This window comes from Bacillus rossius, chromosome 12 (assembly GCF_032445375.1).
Source record: "Bacillus rossius redtenbacheri isolate Brsri chromosome 12, Brsri_v3, whole genome shotgun sequence".
NCBI classification, from domain to species: domain Eukaryota; kingdom Metazoa; phylum Arthropoda; class Insecta; order Phasmatodea; family Bacillidae; genus Bacillus; species Bacillus rossius.
This window is the reverse complement of record NC_086339.1, coordinates 11,850,735-11,871,713: the sequence shown is the minus strand read 5'-3', so window position 1 is coordinate 11,871,713 and position 20,979 is coordinate 11,850,735. Positions and strand designations below refer to the sequence as shown.

Here is a 20,979-nt window from a genome sequence, read left to right as displayed (position 1 = left end):
CACAGAATGGAGCGTCTACAATGGCACGCATGTGGACATGGACCTGTATACGGATTTGCTCAGCAATGCCCAGCTCTTCCGTTTTCTTTAATCCGTGTGGCTAATAGAAGCAGATATTTGGTCATTGTGGAAGCCAGGTTGTTTACATTTTAAATAAGTTGCGTTAAATATTACATCGAGTACATATAGTTTTATATAATTACTTTGAGGTTTATTTTTATTATAAATGTAAATATGAACACTTTTACCTCTCTTACATAAACTTTTTTTAAGTTAAATTTATTTTTCGTAACCGTGAAATTCAATCTCACTATGTTGCCATTTGTTAAATTTCTGTGCATTGTGGAAGCAGCTGAAAGATTGTGAAGTGCATATATCTAGAGAGTCTGGATCCGTTTCCATTTTCGTGTTTCTGCATCATTGTGGAACAGGCCTAACACAGACTCGATTTACTAAACAAACAAAAATAGTTTCTCCCTGTTTTCTTCTTCTGCACGAATCCTTGACACGGATTAGTCAATGGCTGTCTCGTGTTTTTGTAGCTACGAGTCATATTTTAGCGACAAAAATTTAGACTGCACAGTCTTAGCAGCATTCTACTTCTACATTCACTTCGCAAGATCTGTAAACCACAGGAGAGGATATTAGTGATGCCCGTCAGAGCTAATGGTCGATTCTGTGCATACCCGCAACACCTGAGGTAGGCTGCATTTGTCAGAAGTCCATTCCAAGTGGTCACATTGGCTGGAATGAACTACATATAATAAATTATTTAGATCAAAACTTTTTCATAGGACACTTGCTGTATTTGTATTCTCATTTGCAAATAAATCACAAATTTTTTTTCTTCCAAACTTTTATTTTTGAAAATTCAAACATAAACTTGAAAAGCTCTTATTTTAATATGTGAAACTTGGACACTTATAGGCAGATACAGATGTTCAGTATTCGAAAAATTATAACTGCGAAACTCAATCCCTCGTTAAGTCTATGGTACCATGATTAAGTCAATTTAAGTTGTTTTTTTTTACTGATTGGAAAGGCAAATTTTAGACAAATAATATAACACAGAGACTAAAACATTAATTCATCAAGATGTTGGGTAAACCAAAAACTAATTTTTACTACATTATGGACAAATGAAACAACTGAACTCCCCAGATAAACTCTTTATTGGGTGTTTGTACATAAATATAAAGTTAAAATCTTTTTGGAACACAGTGTATGAGATACACTTAACACAGTTCACATACCTACAGTTCACATACAGTGGTCCAAGGCAAGTGGCAATATTAGTGAGACAACACTTCAGTTACATTATCTTGATATCTTCATAATATACATTTTGGAATGAAAAAATGTTGACACACGTACTGTTACTACCCAGTCACGTATTTGCAGGCAAAGTGATATGTGCAGGCAAAGTGTATATATATAAGTTACAAACAAACACATAAACAACACATAGTGAGTCCCTAAAATTCTTATTCTACACACAAACAATGATGAACTTGTGAAGAGAAAAACAGGTACATCTCAACAATTCAGCAACCAGTTGACTAAAGGGTGGAATGTGAATTTTGAATACTGACAAGTACATTCACATAATGCATTAAAACAAAAAAAAAACCCAAGAGTTGAGCTAGAGACTGATCAGCTTAAGCTATCTTCATACCGCCATTGCGTTTTACTCAGTCTGAAGTATGTGCTCACCAAAACTACAATGATTTCAATAGTGACAGTCAAAGTAAAGCTCGGATTTTAGCTTGGGGTTGGAATTAGTTTCATCTAATTATGCAGCATTTAAATATTTTTATGTCACGAGCAATACAAATATATCTTGTTTTTAATTACTTAAGTGATGTACGTAATTTGACAGGCAACTACAAAATATGAATGGAGGTACTTATGTTATGGCCTCGTGAAAGGCAGTGGTGTGCCTAACCCTAAAGGGAACACGTGCAAGACAAGACACTGTAACGACCAGAATTCACTCCAATCCCCTTCCCGCTGCTCTAGAATTTAAAATGAACTGTGTTAACAGGCCACTCTGTATCCGCCACATTCGCGAAACTGGCAGCGGCAATGCTGTCAGATGTGAGTCTGCACCGTAGCAGGATCTACACGTTAGTGAATGAGCACCATTTCTACTGTTTATTGGTGCCGCATCAGATTAAACCTGACAGACAGAAGTCTCTAAAAATAAACATTTTTTTTTCAAGATAAATAAAATTCCCTCCGGGACCTGTGGAAACATTTCTTTTGTAAACAAGAATAATAATACCCTGTTCAATTACGTGTGAAGAATGACACACACATTTTTTTTATAAATAAGTGATTGTTCGTTACATGTTTATTTCATTGACTTTTACCTTTACTAGAAGCCAGTTTCTCTCTTAATTCGGTCACCAGTAAAGAATAAAAAAAAGCCACAAATGATGATAACCACTACACTATTCTTTGATTCTACACATCTTGACAATCCTCAAACACAACTTTGGCACTACATCACTGGCTGAAAATGAGAAAAAAAGCTTGTCTTGAAGGCACAGACCGACACTCTTGTGTGACTAGGATGAATGATTAGTAAACTGCAGTGATTAGCACGTACTGGGAGGATACCAAGTGACACAAACACACAAAACTGCTTCTAGGCAGAGTGACACAAACTAGCAAAGTTGCAGACTTGGCAATGTGATGTGCAATGTAACAGTTTCCTAAAGTTAAGAAATTTTTTCTGGATCAGGTAAAACCTTGAGTCATTATTGCTGGAATGCGGCAGAGGGGTGAATTAACGTTGCTTTCCGAGATAATGACTTGACTAGACCGGAATAAATCTTTGTTTCCAGGTTACTAAAACCCCACAAAGAAGTGTTGTACTTGTCTATTCAGCACAACATTCAAAAACTAGACACACATGTCTATGATAAAATATATGCAGTTGCAGAAAAATTAAGTTCAGTTTTTGTAAGAATTATGTGATTTTTTTTATCCCTTTTGATTTAAATTACAAAAAAAAATGTTTTCCACTATATTTGAATTTGCAGTTTCTTGACGTGTTTGTTTAACAGTGTAAAGTATTTTCTGACCATAAAGTAGTGAGTATTTTGCAATTAAAATAGTGTTATTGTAATTGTATTCAACAATTCAGTTAGTACAAACAAGAATTTGTGACGACTGATCCAACCAACGTATTATACTTGCAAGTTAAATAAATAGAGGTGCTATGTACATAACTGCCATTTACTAGTTATTTGTCCCCATACTGTGTCACAAATAAATAGCTTTTCTGCAAAAATGTAAAACTATTAATGGATATTTTGATACAACAAATTTTTAGTGACTAACAATGTTGAAAGAATATGTTATTAAATATATTAGTTCTCCACAATTCTTTATTATCAAACACACCCCTTCATTAATTTCTATCTATTGAATTAGATGTACATATTTTTCTTCGGGATGCCCAATTTTTTAAACTTTCATTGTAAAAAATAATTACAGTTAATTTAATACACACAAACATAATTATGTCTTTTATTGCTATTGCTGCCACAGAAATCATTAATTTCTGTTTTCATTTTTTCTACAAGTGGCAAGAAAAAGAAGAAACATACAACAGAAGACGGACACGACACAATTTTATAAGGCATGCACATTTTTCAGTAAATCAGTCAAAGCGGAATAAAATGATTGCCACTTCTTCTAACACATAATTATTTTTAATGTTTACCCATAGAGAACACAATAATGCAACATTGTTTTTCGTCCGACTACAGGTAGATATTCTAGCAACAGTTACTTGTATAGCTATAAGAACACATTTTCATGGTAATTAATCACAAAAAAAATACATACATTAATACTGTGCCCAAACATTATAGAGTTTGCAACTTCCCAACTAAGAATATTGTGATATGAAAATAAATGTTGTAAAAATGCATAGAAACATACAAAATATGATACATGCATGAATATACTATTATGATATAGTTTCAGAGATATTTACATAGTAATAAACTAGAATTGCAGCAATATGTGTCAATTATCAATAGCGAAATGTAGCAATCACAGTCATAAAATTTGTTGTTTTTTTTGTAAAAGAGTTTTTAAACAACATAAAACTTTATTCAACTCTTGCAAAGGGACAATTTTTTCTTGTTTACATTTAACACTCTGCATAAGTTTGCAAAAATAAAATGGGCAAGACAGCTTTAAATTATTGACTGAATGGTGCACACATCCACAGTACACCGACCTTTTGCAAAATGAAAACTAGAGGCGATTAGGAAACCCATTCTTTATACAGTTTATTCCATTGAAAAAGTAAGCATCGCTATCACTATATATATACACCAATCTCTTGGCTTAGGTCGAATGTTTATGTCCACAGCACAATTACGTAAATAAACTGAAACTTTGATGTACACCTTGAAACACCCCTATACTCTAAGACAGTTTTTAAATAGTGTAGAATAAACAGTATTTTTTTTTAAAAAAATTCAATAAATATTGAAGGAAAAAATTAAAAGAAAAAATATTTAACTTTGGTTGCAAACATTTAATGTACCTGTATGTAAAAAAAATTCCTTACTAAGATTCCAGATGTTACATACAACTACTTTTGTTACACAAACTTCCGTGAAAATGAACTGGGCAAAGGACACAAAGAATAAATAGTATAAAAGTAAAAACATGGTAAAACATTATCAACGAAATATTTAAAACAAATAATTAAAATTAAAAGAGAATATAAATTAAAATATTTCTAAAATGAAACAAGAAAGTCACAAAAAAATTGACAGAAAATGAGAGTCACAAATAACTATCTTTAAATGAATGAAAAGAAATAAAAGTTAACTTATATCTTAGCTGATAAATAGTAAACAAAAAAATTTGCATGGTTGGAAGAAACAATTTCATGAAGGCAAACATTTGATGAAATACTGTATTACTTTTGAAGTTGGTAATGTTTGATAATTTGGTAAGATTATGAGTAAAATTTATTTAAAGAGATATAAGAAAAAAATCTGATTCTATAAATATAACTTGCAGGTGGCTTCTAGAGGTTGTAAAGTTATAACACAAACTAATTTTCAGAGGAAAAAAATCTAACACTAAAATGTCTTACATTATCAAAGTATTATTACGAAGTACATAATCGTACAAAATCCTCCTTTTTAACATTTTACAACTGAATGTGCTATGATCAATATTTTATCTTGGTAACCACCCAATTAAAACTAGTTGTCATAGTTTTTTGCAATATGTGAAGTATTAAAATTTTCCCATGAAATAATGAAGACAAAGTCTTACGATGATCTTTCATTGACATATCTGTTAATTTGTGGTACACGTTTTCATAATTGTCATTAAAATATAAATTAAAAGCAAAATGTGATGTAACTTTGATGTGAACATGCTTAAGCTATCTAAAACATTTTTTTTAATATATGTCAAATTTTTCTTTTGGTGTGTAAGAAAATGAACAATAAATTTTGCAAAAATATGTTTAATATTGTAGATATATGATGTGAAAAGTTTTTTTGCTGTAATAATTTCCTAACCTTACTGAAAGGCAAAGTCTGTGGTGATTCCACAAAACAGACACCTAAATTACAATATATATTTATATTGAGTGTAATTATTAACAACACTATTGTTAACTAGCAATAAAATACAGAAATATATCACGTTACACTGTCAACCAACTTCATACAACCAGCAATAAACACTCAGATATTATTTATAAGTTTCATGAAAATAAAAACAGAAATTTTGTGTGAATAAAGACCGGAAAATATAATAATAGTATTTTTGGAAAAAGCTGGTTTTTGTGTTGACTTAGTGAAGAACAAATTTTATTTTTAACTAGGTAGGTGAACTGTTTGCAAGTGTTTATTACTGGCACAGAGCCATGCATAATTCAAGTATCTCCTGATCCATTCAAAAAGTAACACAATGGTACAAGTACTTTGAGCCTAAATGTCACCAAAAATGACCATGCAATCTTGTAGGATTCTAATTATGAGCTATAAAGAGACACTAGGTTATACAAACTCATTTCACTCTAATTACACTGTATGTACAATATTACATATGACTTGCAACTGTTTAAATTTTGCAGGAAGTCTCAAAATCATATATTCAGAACATACATTTTTCCTTCATATGTGTTGCTTATTTTGCACTTCAATGGCAAAAAGTTTTTCCAGATACTTCTTTCAACCATTGAAATAAACAAGAAGGCTAGGAAAATTATTTTCAAATTTGGTAACTATTTTTTCATAACTGATATTCACTTGTGAAAAAAACTTGAAAACCTCTGTTTGCATGCGGTATACAATCACTTAAATTTGATTTTACAGTACACTCATACAATAAGTAAATTCTAATGCAATATCTGGTCATTTTTGGATTATATATACTTTAAATTACAGTTGATATAATTATGTATATTACACATAAAATACTTAAAGAATACATAACTTTTCTTAGGAAATAATTTTTAATTTAATAAAGTATAATGTAAAATTAAGAAAAAATCTTACAATTCCTGATATACATAATAGTGTTTTGTAATGAAATAGCAGCTATGGGACCTTTATATCAATTCATAATAAACAAATGAGTATACTCTAGTACATCAAAAATACACCAGTAAAATCTTACATGAGATACATGCAAATAATGTAAACATGAAATTACAAATAGGTAAACAGAAATACACATGTGCTGCATAATGCAGGTCTTATTGAACGAGAACCGGTAAACATACTAAAGCTTCACAGCTATCACAACCAATCAGAGCAACCATAAAATGCCATTTTACTAACCTTTAATCTCACCAAACCATAAAGACCACAAAATGCAGCGCTATAAACCTCAGCAGGCCTGCCAACTGACCATGCATTCCAACACTGTTTCTCAATGAATTACAACACAATTTCTCAACTCAACATTTTTACAGTTCCCACTCCGGGAGGAATGTTTGTGTCGGCAACACGCACCCACTAAATTATTTGTTTCTCACATGGTGGAAAAAGAATCACTGTAGAAACAACTAGAAACACATTTAAAACAATATGCACTTGTACTTAGGTCCCGGCAAAAGGGTCTCTACACATGTAAGAAGTTCCTCCCTAACATATCACAGCTCCCAATGAGCCACGAGCTAGGCTACAGCTGTCTGATACCTCGTAGCACCCACCCCTCTCTGCTGCCTCTTAGGAGAGTGTCTGCCATATTCAGAGCCATTGAAGCGAGTTCCGTGCACTAAATGTAGGCTCCATTTAAAGTTTCCATACAAAATATGAATGAGAGATTAAGATATGGAAAGGTGTTTTGTTTAGTCATCTCTTACGCTTTAACTGTCATTAAATAGCAGTCTCTGCCAAAGAGTGCTAAACACTCAAATTAATAATTTTGCAGTAATAATTAAAAAAAAAAGAAAGTAAAACTTTGATACCTCACATCAGTGATTCTCAAAGTGTGAGCCAGGGTATGCTGGTGCACGCAGTTCCCAGTGGTGGGGGGAGGCAGGGGGGCCCGGGCCCTCCTGGAATCAAAAAGCCTCCTATCGAGGGGCCCCCGCTTGCTCTTGCAAAATCGTAAACTGTGAAACAAGAATCATCAACGTAATTCCCCCCTACCTCCCGGAAACCAACAGATTTTCACCATTGCCCAGTGGTATTCCAGAGAAATATGTGTCTAAATATAGTTACTGTACTATACCATTAAATTATGGTGTTAAATCTCATATTTCTCATTAAAAAAAAACACCAAAAAAATAAACTTGATGTATGTTTGATTTTTAAAATTTATTTGTTGAATTATTTGTTTTCTTTAATATCTGACTTATTAATCATACTAACATATTTCTCAGAAATCAGAAATCTACAATTTTTGTAGGATTTTTAAAAGTTTGAGAACCACTGCCTCACATAAAGAAAATGAACAGTTGCACCTAGTTCAAAAATCTTGGAATTTTAAAATGTGAAAAAATTTGAGCGTGAGATTGCGACCCTCGCCTCGTGGCCACCGAGGGAAGGACCCCAGTCGGAGACAGACGCAGAGGTAGGGAAGCAGACGAGGCCTGAGACACAAGAGGGTGTTGCGGAGGCGACTCAGATCCGCACGCAGCGGGGCAGCGGCGGGCTCGCGACCAGCAGCACCTGGTGCTTGGGCTCCTCGCCGGGGCCGTCCCTGGCCTCGGGCAGCTCGGCGAAGCCGCTCTCGTCGCTCACGTTGTCCTCCTCCGGCGCGGCCTCCTCGTCCTCGTCCTCGTCCTCGTCCTCCTCGGAGAGCGAGTCCAGCTCCAGGGAGTCGGGCCGGCCGGCGGCGCGCGGCGGCGGGAACGTCGCCGACCTCGCCAGCTGCGGGCAGGCGCACACGCCTTGCGTCATCCAGTGTATTCATACACAAGTGAGGTTATGTTTCCGAGTGCGTCATGACGTCAGGTTGATTGCATGCTTCCACTGTCGCTGGCAGGGAGTGTCTCCTGACTGTTTCCGTGGCAGTGTTTGTGAGGTTATGTTCTCGTATGTATAATCTAATTGCACTATACATGATAAATTATTATTTAATAAATAGTTAAAATTATTTTATACACATGTGTAAATTAATATTAAATACTGAATATTTAATTAATTTGTTTTGATTACATTATATTTATATTTTATCAACCATATTTAATATCACTCCATTCCTTTTATTATTTTCTTTCTTTTTATTAATTGCATGCAAAATAAAGTTATGTAGTTTTTATTATGCAAAGTAAGTGTAACTGATAATGCACATACTTTAAGTACACGTACCCATTTTTTGTTTTGAGAGTATCTAGTTTTTTTTTTTTTTAAATTAATGTTTACTTGGATACTGTCAACTTTTGTTTCATCAAAATTTGTATTGCAAGGACTAACTCTGACTTGTTTGACATCATGTCCTGCAACAGCCTCCTTTCTTTGTACGACAGCCCCTCCCGAGAAGTCTTCCTGGAGCTGGCCCTGATATGAGGGGGCAGTTCAGCCAGCAGTGTGTGTTCCCAGCATGCAAGAGCCTTGAGAAGGGTTCTTGCTCCAGACAATCCCCCCCCCCCCCCCCCCCCTCTGGCACTCTCGGATCCAAACGCTGCTGGGAATCAAACCCGGAACCATAGACCCACTAGCCAGGAGTCAAAGGGCAAATACGGGGGGTAGATTTGGGAAAGGGGGTGATAAGAAGCTGCCCTTGTCCTTCCGAAATAACAAATAATTAAACAATGTGCAAGAAACTGTAGTTAAGAGAAAGTTTTGCAACCCACCATTTTCTATGAATGTCCGTCACAAATATTACGTACACTCTCCGGCTATACTCAGGGTAAATTCAACAAGACTATGGTTGTGAGATCAGAAATAAATAAAACAACAAATAACTTAAAATATGGTCACACGTTAAACTTTGCTGCAGGTGGTTAAACTTTTCCAAGAATTTAACATATCACTTACTACGTTACGATTAGTTTCAGACTGAAAAATCCAGTATTTCAATACTACTTGTGCCTTATGAAGGCCGAGACATCGCTCTGGGGTCGGCGTTACCGCTTCTTATCTCAAAACCGAATAAAACACTAATCAGTGTCAAACTTTCGCAGGCTGGACACGTCCTTTCTCCTTTCGAGGCCTTACTCAGACTCCCGCTTCCCCCCCCCAAACACACATCATGTTCCATGTCCCTCGAAGAGTTCTGGAGAGCTGTAGGTCCACCAACCAGCCTCCTCAGCCTGACATGTGACCAGATTTTCATTGCCATTTCTGTGATCTTTTATTTCTGTGACATTCACAGATTGATTCTCTCGAAACAGAATTCGCCCCTTTTTATAATATCTAGGAAAACAGTTTTAAACTTATTATTTGTAAATTTTTTGAGATGAAGCTTCTCCACTATCCAGAAGGAAAGAAAAAGCCACGTCGGTCGCCCTGGCTGTTAGCTCCTACAGCCCTCAGCAGAACATCCCCTGACAATGGACACTATTCCCACCGCTGCCGCTTTAGGAGTTTGCCGTTCTGGACCAGCTATACTGCAGAGTTTTGAATACTTAATATTTTGCATGATTTATTTGTTTATAAATTTTATGATAAATGCATTAAAAAGCCTGATCTCAAAAAAACTATAAACCCTAAAAACATGTGTAATTAAATAAATTAAATTTCCATATTAAAATTTGTATGTAATCCTCACAAACGTTTGCTAAACATTTTTTTGTTAAATAATTACGAAATTTTTTTATTGTTTATTATTGTATGGCACAATGGACCCTCCTACCCTTTGAAAGGGGGTTGAATTCGGAAAAAATGCAAGCCCTTCTGCCGAACTCCCAAAACTGTTTTGAGCTGTATACGCCATTGCAGGAGACCTCAATCGACCAGGCTGTAGAAGGTTTTACCAGTTGAGGAGGACAGTAACACTCACACTAACACACTCTCACAATCACACTATAACTAACACTTTCACCCATTTTTACTCTTCCTCCGATTTTCACTCTTACACTCACTCTCACTAACACTCACTCACTTTTACTCTTCCTCAGATTTTCACTCTTACTCTCACTCTCACTAACACTCTCACTCTTACTAACACTCACTCACTTTTACTCTTCCTCAGATTTTCACTCTCACTCTCACTAACACACTGACACCAGCACGGGGGCAGGCAGCTGACCTTGCGGCCGAGGAAGGCGCCGGCGGCGGGGCGCAGGTCCACGCCGACGGGCTCGGGGGCGGCCTGCTCCTCGCCGTCGTCCCCCACGCCGTCGTCGGGCGGCAGACCGGTGCCCTCGTCGCCGTCCGGCCCGCACTCGGACAGCCGGTCGTCCCACGCCACGCGCTTGGCCGGCCTCTGCTGCTGCTGCTGCTGCTGCTGCCGCCGCTGCAGGATGGCGAGGATCTCCTCCTCCAGGCTCACCTCCTCCTCCTCCTCCTGCTGCTGCTGCTTGTCGTCCTCCTGGTGCGCCGGCTCCTCCTCCCGGTGGCCCCGCCTCGGCGAGGGCGTCTTCTCGCTCCTCCTCCTGCAAGCACACCCCGCCACCTTGAAGGCCACACCCCTACACGGTGCGCACAGCTCCAGGAAAAACAACGCGATTTCAAAACTACTCGAGAGATCCTAGTGGGGCCTGCTCACGAAAAAGTTTTTATGAATTCTCCGAGGGCCGAAAAGTACTTCTGATTTCGGATTAATTTGAAGCAAATTTAAGGCCTGCAAATCTCGTCTCTGCAACACGATACGTAGTACTTTTGAAGGCAAACGGAATTAAGTTATGGGGGATACACGATGGAGGAAGGAGATAGGGACTGATGGTGGGCTCATCAGAAGGAGGAAGTTTCAAGCGATGGAGGAATGAGATAGGGGCTGATAGTGGACTCAAAAGGTGGAAGTTTCAAGCGATGGAGGAATGAGATAGGGACTGATGGTGGGCTCAGAAGGAGGAAGTTTCAAGCGATGGAGGAAGGATATAGAGGCTGATGGTGGGCTCAGAAGGTGGAAGTTTCAAGCGATGGAGCAATGAGATAGGGACTGATGGTGGGCTCAGAAGGAGGAAGTTTCAAGCGATGGAGGAATGAGATAGGGACTGATGGTGGGCTCAGAAGGAGGAAGTTTCAAGCGATGGAGGAAGGATATAGAGGCTGATGGTGGGCTCAGAAGGAGGAAGTTTCAAGCGATGGAGGAAGGATATAGAGGCTGATGGTGGGCTCAGAAGGTGGAAGTTTCAAGCGATGTAGGAATGAGATAGGGACTGATGGTGGGCTCAGAAGGAGGAAGTTTCAAGCGATGGAGGAAGGATATAGAGGCTGATGGTGGGCTCAGAAGGTGGAAGTTTCAAGCGATGGAGGAAGGATATAGAGGCTGATGGTGGGCTCAGAAGGTGGAAGTTTCAAGCGATGGAGGAATGAGATAGGGACTGATGGTGGGCTCAGAAGGAGGAAGTTTCAAGCGATGGAGGAAGGATATAGAGGCTGATGGTGGGCTCAGAAGGTGGAAGTTTCAAGCGATGGAGGAATGAGATAGGGACTGATGGTGGGCTCAGAAGGAGGAAGTTTCAAGCGATGGAGGAAGGATATAGAGGCTGATGGTGGGCTCAGAAGGTGGAAGTTTCAAGCGATGGAGGAATGAGATAGGGACTGATGGTGGGCTCAGAAGGAGGAAGTTTCAAGCGATGGAGGAAGGATATAGAGGCTGATGGTGGGCTCAGAAGGAGGAAGTTTCAAGCGATGGAGGAATGAGATAGAGACTGATGGTGGGCTCAGAAGGAAAAACATCTGAAGCGATGGAGAAATGATATAGGTACAGATGCAGGCTCATAAGGCCGAAGTCACATGCTATGGCGGAAGGAGACAGACTGAAGAGCCGGATGACTGACCTCTCCTCCTGCAGCTCCAGTTCCTCGGCCTCGCCCTCCTCCTCGATGACCATCAGCTTGGGGGCGGACTTGGACCGCTCCAGCGGCGGCCGGTAGTTGTGCGAGCCGGTCGACAGCAGGATCTTGCGGCGGGGCATGGACGGGTTGTCGTAGACCGAGTTGGCCAACGACAGCCGCGCATTTTGCCGCGACACCTGCGGAGACACGGACCACCCCACTCATCACGGTCTGCGTCATCGATAGGAACTACTTGCAACAAGTTCTTTTGCATGAGATAAATTAACTCTCGCTGATGAAATATTTAAAAAATTCTATATAAGTAATGGTTCCAATTTAAAACTCTTAGTAAACATCTGCTATTAGTCTCAGTAACTAATATGGATCCTTGTTCGGTGTCTGCCGTTATATTGAAAGTATACAGACTGTGTAAGTTTTGCAGCAAGGAATTTATCTTGACCAATAATACATTTTATGAAGCATAGCCGATAAAAAACACACCATACTCCAATATACACACCGTCATTTCGGCTCTTGGCCAGTGTAAATAACGCCAAAAGGAGGCGAAATGATAGGCTACCATTCAAAGTCCATATAGGTAATGGAATGTTTCAAAATTGAGGTGCATACATTAGACTACACAATTACGAGTCACTATACAACATGTACTCGGAACTCAACCGGTGAAGGGCATGGCGATCTCCAGCAAAGGATAAATGAACCAAGATGTATGCATACGCGAATAAAGAGAAGGCCGAAATGTATTCACATGCACAGGTTTGCGGACGGCGATTTAAGTGAAGCACATAAATTTTACCGACGTTTTCCAAACAAGATGAGTGCGAAAACTGCTTCACTGTTGGCTGATGCGTTATTCAACAGTTGTTGATTTATATATTTTGACCTTGGTGAATAAAAATTTTTCTTTAAATTTGACGGCATTTTTCCGTTCCCCTAACTTCTGTGTTGTTTCTCATCATTTCATAACACAGCATGTACCGTCCTCCAGTGCTTCATCAGCTGAGTTCCCAGAATACTTAATATTGTGAATTTTGCTCATATGGTTGTTTTACCACCCCATAATATATATATATATATATATATACACGTTTAAAATTTTCAAGTGTACACACACACATATATATACACTTTGTTTTGGTTTTCCTTATCTTATAAATTTTATTTGCATCCATAGTAAAGTCTATTTACTGTCGGTGGGCAAGTTACAAATTTAAATAAATAAAAATAATTCAGACTTCACACACACACACTTAAAAATAGCATGAGTAACTTTATACTAGTTTTCCAGCCTGAAAATTATTTAGTGTTAGGTACTGCTATCTCATCAATTTGGTAAGTTCTCTCATAAATGCACCACAAAACTGCATTCTGCACAGGGTTAGAAACTGTTGTTTATTTAAAGTGGTGGCAGTCACGACCTCTTAACGATTTTTTTTACCAATGAAGGTGAATAAATAAAGTGCAATCAGAAAATAACAATAATCTCACGCCACTACATCACAGCATTTTAGTAGGCGCACTTACAAAATACTGTGGCAAGATCTAAGTCCTAAAATTTATGAGAAGGGCAAAGAAAAAACTTTTCTTGACATCAAACTTGTGGGTAAAAACATTTTTTTCCGTATCTTTTGTTTTAAAAACATATCTTAGGCACCGTATTACATTCAACAGCAGATTAGCTTTTGTAACGTTGCAAAACAAACAGAGTACGAGAGTCGTCACATCGAACGTCGATGCCGGACATCCTGGAGTGACTCCTGACAACTCAACTGTTCTGAAAACTGATGCTTCATTTGAAACCTCACTCGTCCCGGCACTTTTGTGTTTACAACGTGGGGAGCTCCAACTTCCCGGGCAATAAGACGTCACTTCGCAGGAAGAGGCTGGGCAGGAACATCGCGTCCTGCCGAGAAGTGGGTCGGGAACAACTTCCGGAGCACGCCGCGGAAGGAACACCTTCACGTTGTTTCGGAAGGCTCGTGCGACGACGATGTTCAACCTACTTACTGTTCCTGCATCGCAATACGTGCGGGAGGTGGGTACCAACAGACGCCTGGTGGTGGTTGTGTGGAATGAAACAGGTCAAGCTGCAGAGTGCAACGACGGGAACAGTAACCGCTAGTTTGGAAAGAACATCAACTGCCTGCCAATTCATCGTATTTACTCGGACTCCACCCAACCATGACTGTTATGAAGTCCACCAGCTTGTTCCGTTGAAATTCTTGAAAAGCATGACTCATAAACTTATCAGTAGAAACCGGAAAAATTCGCGGATTCCTTTCGAGACAGGCTGGAATCCAAACTCGTTTAGCTTAATGCTGCGTCAGTGATTGGACCGCAATTTACCTGAAGGACTCTGAGCCAATGGCAAACACTCAACAAAAGAAGTATCGAATCTTAAGAATCGCAGTAAACAGGAGTCCCGAGTCGGTAGCCAATGACCAGGTGATAGTTGCCCGAGTACATAGAGAATCGTGAAGTCTATCCTAGTGGTCATTGAAACCGCGAATTTTTCCAGTCCCTACTTAACAGCATATGGCGATTGAAAGCTTTATTTCCGAAGAAATCACAAACGATCAATTCACAAGGCCTCACATACGCCCTTAATCACGAGCAAAGCTTGTGTTCTGATGAGGTCAGATATAAAAAAAATATTTCAAATCTGGTAACTCATTGTAGTACAACTTGTAGGTACTTGGCAAAGAATCAACCTGGAGTGCTTGTGCTCAAAACATATTTGTGTAGTAGATAAAAGCTCGGTGGAAAAGATGTTATCTTCAATAAATATTACTGTTTTTTTAGCACAACAGTAATCGAAGATAAGATGTAAAAATAAACATACATGTAAAAATATCTTAAAACAATTACCTAGATGATAAACCATCAAAGATTTTCAGGAGAGTAACATATAAAAACTAATATATATTTAATATAGTGAAACTAAACCTCCGATTGTTTCACAATAGTAGCACATGATCTTGTTAACTGAAATAACAGGGTTATGTATAATTCACAATTTATTTAAACACATAGTAATGTCCCTATACACTTAGGAAGTTCTCCCAGACCTGATGCAGTGCTGTAACAATGATATTGCAAAATACGATGGAAACTCAGTGTGTGTGTGTGTGTCACTGGTTTACGTGAAGACACAAGGAACTGGTAGAAGTATCAGAGAAGGAATATGGTCACGCGGCAGCTCACGTGATTATCTCCCAGGACTAAGGACTGAGGAGCAGCTCACCACGCCCAAACGGGGCTCCGAGCAAAGATCGGGGACTTCGTTGAATAGCAACACGCCCAGACTACATAAGTTGTAACTGAATGTTATACACCTATAAGCAGGATATTTCAAACTTGATTATTAGTCTTTACCTATGATTTCATCTGTACCCGATATATTTATATTGATTATGTACCCCTTCAAAAAATCTACCAATTTTCTTAGACAAAAGCACGCTACATTTTTTTAAAGGTAGATTTTTCTGTAGGTACTGTGCCTATGTTACAAATCATTTTTGTCTACATTTTAAAACTCCAATCCATAAAATCTTTATTCACCAAAGTATGTAAAATTCTCCGAACAGAGGGTTAGATTTGTAGCCCTACACTGAAACGTAACGGCCTCAAACTGTAGAACCACACTAGGACCCACTTTGAATCGTCACAACAGAATAGCTGGCAGCATGTACCTGGGGGGAACCACTTCATGTTGTGATGCCACCCTGTGATCCCAAACTGGAGTTCCATAGGACATATTTCACTAATTGCACCACGTTGGGACACTACTTCTTGTTGGGGTTGCCACACTGTGGCCCCACTACAGCTCCAGAGGATACCACCAACTAATGATGTCCCTCGTGAAGGCAAAATATTGGGGGAACCACTTCAAATTGTGATGCCACCCTGTGATCCCAAACTGGAGCTCCATAGGACATATTTCACTAATGGCACCACGTTGGGACACTACTTCTTGTTGGGGTTGCCACCCTGTGGCCTCACACTACGCTCCAGAGGATACCACCCACTAACGATGTCCCTCGTGAAGGCAAAATACTGGGGGAACCACTTCAAATTGTGATGCCACCCTGTGATCTCAAACTGGAGCTCCATAGGACATATTTCACCAATGGCACCACGTTGGGACACTACTTCTTGTTGGGGTTGCCACCCTGTGGCCCCACTACAGCTCCAGAGGATACCACCCACTAATGATGTCCATCGTGAAGGCAAAAACTGGGGGAACCACTTCAAATTGTGATGCCACCCTGTGATCCCAAACTGGAGCTCCATAGGACATATTTCACGTTGGGACAATACTTCTTGTTGGGGTTGCTACCCTGTGGCCCCACTACAGCTCCAGAGGATACCACCCACTAATGATGTCCCTTGTGAAGGCAAAATATTGGGGGAACCACTTCAAATTGCGATGCCACCCTGTGATCCCAAACTGGAGCGCCATAGGACATATTTCACGTTGGGACACTACTTCTTGTTGGGGTTGCCACCCTGTGGCCCCACACTACAGCTCCAGAGGATACCACCCACTAATGATGTCCCTCGTGAAGGAACTACGTTGGGACACTTCTTCATGATGGGAGCTCCAGAGGATACCACCCACTAGTGATGTCCCTCGTGAAGGAACTACGTTGGGACGCTACTTGATGTTGGGAGCTCCAGAGGATACCACCGCTCACCTTGTCCCTCTTGAACTCGGAGAGCGCCTGCGCCAGGCGTGCCGTGAGCTGCGCCACCATGTCGCGCGCCACCGACTCCTTGGGGCAGAGCACGGCGTGGCAGCGCAGCTCCTGCTTGAGCTTGCGGCCCTCGTGGCGGTACACCCAGCAGAAGACCCGCGGGAAGGAGGAGGGCGCCGCGCAGTAGGTGACGCGGTGGCTCCAGTACTCCGTGAGGCCGTGCTCCTTGGTGACGGCCTTGAGGCCCGCCTGGAGCACCGTCACCTTCATCTGCACGTCGGGCTTGCTGCTGCTCATGTAGTTCTTCCACAGCGTGGACAGCGGCTTCTCCACGCAGCCCTCTCCTGCGACACACGGCGGCGCGACGGCGCGTCAACTCGCGGACAAACACTTCTCCGCACTTCAGCGGTTTCCAGCCGCCAAGAAAAACACTGTAAATGTGTTCCATTTGAAAGGACTCATTTGGGACGTCAATAATCACTTTAAGTCAAATATTTACTTTTACCTTGCCGCCATGTTTTTTTTTTCTTTCACTTATAATACATCACCGCAAGTAGTATCCCACAACGTTTTTTTTCATGTACATTTCATTACCCCAACATTTTTACATTAAGGCCTGTTCTTACAAGACACGTAAAAAAAAAAAAATACACGGGTCCTGGCCCGTAAGTTACGTTTCAATAACCGCGTGTTGCTTCTACAATGCACGGAAACGTAACAAACTGCCACCAATGAGATTAATTTCGTCGAAACAAATTTTGAGATCCGAGTACAAACCACAGTCAGGGTTTACAATAATATTATAATAAATGGTTATTTTTTTGCATATACATCATGACGCACGTGTTTGGTAACAATGCTGAATATTCCTTGTCACGTTTACAAAAACTAGTGCAAATTTTTACAATTTGATGAATCTTTTATAAAAAGCTTAAATGTTTTAAACCAAGGAAAACACAAATCAAATAGTCACCAACTGGACTTTATTTGGTTTTTATTATGCCCATCAACGTGCGCAGTAAATATTAGAAAGATATTCAGGGAATGTTTTTTTACAAATAACGTTTAACTACTGTAGGTACCGGGCAAAAAAAATTATGAACCCAGTATCACTAAGAGATTTTTTTTGTAGTGATACAGTAGTTGATTTCATAAATGTACAGATAAACGAATATTTATGATTTTTAATAACTATCTCAGATTCATTGACAAAAAAATATTGACCACCATTTTAACTAGACATGCATTCTTAATGATACGCGATGGCTAGGGACACCTGTATTTCGCGAATACATTTCGTGTCAAGGTATTTCACAAAATACTGTAGCTTTTCTCCTGTGGTTATTGGCTGAGGTCGGTGAGAGGTGTCGTCCCGCTCTTGACGGGGCCAATGAGAATGTGGTCACCGTACTGCTGCACACTCACAATTTGCCATGACTCTTACAAAAAGCTACAGTGTTTTGTGAAATACCTTGACATTAAATGAAATCGCGAAATACAGGTGTCCCTAGTGATGGCACGTGAAAAACTACCAGTTATTTAAACGTATTTTGATATTGTGTGTTTATTTCTACCAGATAATTTAACCGTGGTAGCCATTGTAGCAAAACATAGATTTCGTACAAATTATTATTTTTTTTTTTCAAATAAGTTCTCAAGATCACAAATTCTATAGAGGAACGTAGTCTAGAAATTGCGGAAATTAGATCTCTATGAGAGTCAAATATTAAAATCATAAACACGCTAATTTTAATAGCGCCCAAGTTTGAAAATAAAGTCATTCAAAAAATTCTGTTTTGCCATTCATTTTAAAATTTGACTCTCAAGGTGATATGTCAGGGCGCGATTATTTTACGTTAGCGAACAGTGATTATAAAGTTCTTCGTGAAATTATACACTGTGAATAAATGCAGCAAGGGTTTTTTTTCACATCATAACAACAACCCTTCAGAGACACTGCAAACAGAGAGCACTATCAGACGATATCAGTTGTTTACTGAAACTGTGTACCACGCGGAACTTGTGTCACTATCCACATATTGGCGAGATATCGTGTGCAAACAGATTACGAAAGATTTCCTAGAATACACTATTACAACATGAAATTTTTAAACGTAGTAGTTGGTTATTAAATACATCCATTTTCAACGGATTTGCAAATCTACACTGTCATTTTTTTTAATCTTAAAATTAATGAAGAACGCTGACTACAAATTATCCAGGGATCTTATTAAATTTATTAATACTGAATTTATTACTTTGAACATGAACACTAACATGGGTTATGTAGCAAAATCAGATGTGAAAAATATTATTTTAATTAAAACAAAAATAATTTAATGGCAAAATACGTTTCATCTTTCAAATGGCTCGGCAATGCCTACACCCTGCAGTGAATGTTACAGAGGCTACCGTGAACGAAAGACATGTCAGTTGATAAGTACAGATGATGCATAATTTTGGGAAAATATATCGAGAGAACTGTGGCCCAATCATTTAAGTTAATAATACTGTTCTTCCACGTCCCTCTAATTATAGCGAATCATGAAAGTTCTACAATTATACAATTCTACATCATTCTCACTGCACCAACCACGAGCGAAAATAAAGCACCTATCGCTGACAAAAGCCAAAAATAAAACTGTGCAAAACAAAACAAAAAAGTGTCAAAATCTAATCAGTCAAAATTTCCCGTTATATACACGTGTTTCTAGCGATAAGTCATAATTAGAGACCGGAAAAATTCGCGAATTCATTTCGCGATAGGCTAAAATACAAATCGTTATACCTTAGTGCTGCCTCTGCTATTGGCTCACAACTCACCTGGATGACTCTGGGCCAATGAGAAACACCCAACCAAAGCTCTATCGAATCACAGGCTGCTACGCTGGAACGTCTCACAAGACAGCATCCAATGAGTGGGTGGCATTTGTCCGAGTTTACGTAGAACTATGAAGTTCATCCTACAGTTCATTGAACCCGCGAATTTTTCCGGTCCCTAGTCATAATTGTGGGCATGAATTTTTCACGAAAAAAAATCAGATAACTCATTAGACTGCAGTAAGCCCTGAACGCGCTAGCGATTGTCCCCTTGTAATTGGCGGTCGTCTGCAAGAGAAGCCATTGCCTTGTTTGGCCGGGCCATTCAGGACGCGTTTGCTTCCGCACTGGATGGCTGTGATTGGTGTGCTGACAGTAGACATGCCCCTGAAATAAACCCAGCCAACCACGAAACATGGACAAAGCTACAAAGGCTTAACGCACAGCTGGTCTGTAAATATTTTCACGGATAGTACATAGCCCTAGTTACAATTTGAGACCAGCTCCAGGGTACATACAGTACGCAATTATGACAGTGTCATTTGTCGGTTGGCTTCTGCCATATTTCACCCTACGTCTCGGTCGAGTGGCGTCTAGTCCTTCAAATCGTGAACAACACACGAACCAATGACAGAGGTCTACCAACTAAACAACAGTGAACTATAATATTAGACCGAAAAAAATCGCGCATAAATTTAGCGAAATGTGATAGAATAAAAAAACTTTTACCTTCATGCTGCGTTTGTGATTGGACAACAGTTTATTCTGCAGGACACCGAGACAACGAGAAAAAAAAATTAGAAAATTGATCCAGACCCCGATAATAACTAGGGACCAGAAACATTCGCGGGTTCATTGGCCGCTAGGATGAACTCCGCTCAGGACACACACTCATTGGCTGCTTTTTTTTTTTGAGACGTCCCAACGTAGTAAGTAGCCAGCGATTCGTTACAGATTTGGTTTGAGTGTTTCTCACTGGTCCAGAGTCCTCAGGATGAGCCGCGATGCAACAGCAGAAGCAGCTTTCGGGGGTTTGTAACTATTTGAATT

At 39.4% G+C, this 20,979-nt stretch overlaps 1 protein-coding gene across 2 annotated transcripts in view; it reads right to left on the bottom strand.

Moving 5' to 3' along the window:
* Positions 1-1,154: 1,154 nt before the first annotated feature.
* The window catches only part of LOC134537530 (protein FAM43A), a 247,627-nt gene continuing 227,802 nt past the window's right edge, over positions 1,155-20,979 (bottom strand). For both annotated transcript variants that reach the window (XM_063378052.1, XM_063378053.1), the window contains 4 exons: positions 17,110-17,453; positions 12,395-12,588; positions 10,699-11,044; positions 1,155-8,375 (listed from right to left, as the gene is read on the bottom strand). In XM_063378052.1, the coding sequence (XP_063234122.1) occupies positions 8,127-8,375; positions 10,699-11,044; positions 12,395-12,588; positions 17,110-17,453 (1,133 nt within the window). In that variant the 3' untranslated portion in view covers positions 1,155-8,126. The remainder of the gene's footprint in view (positions 8,376-10,698; positions 11,045-12,394; positions 12,589-17,109; positions 17,454-20,979) is intronic.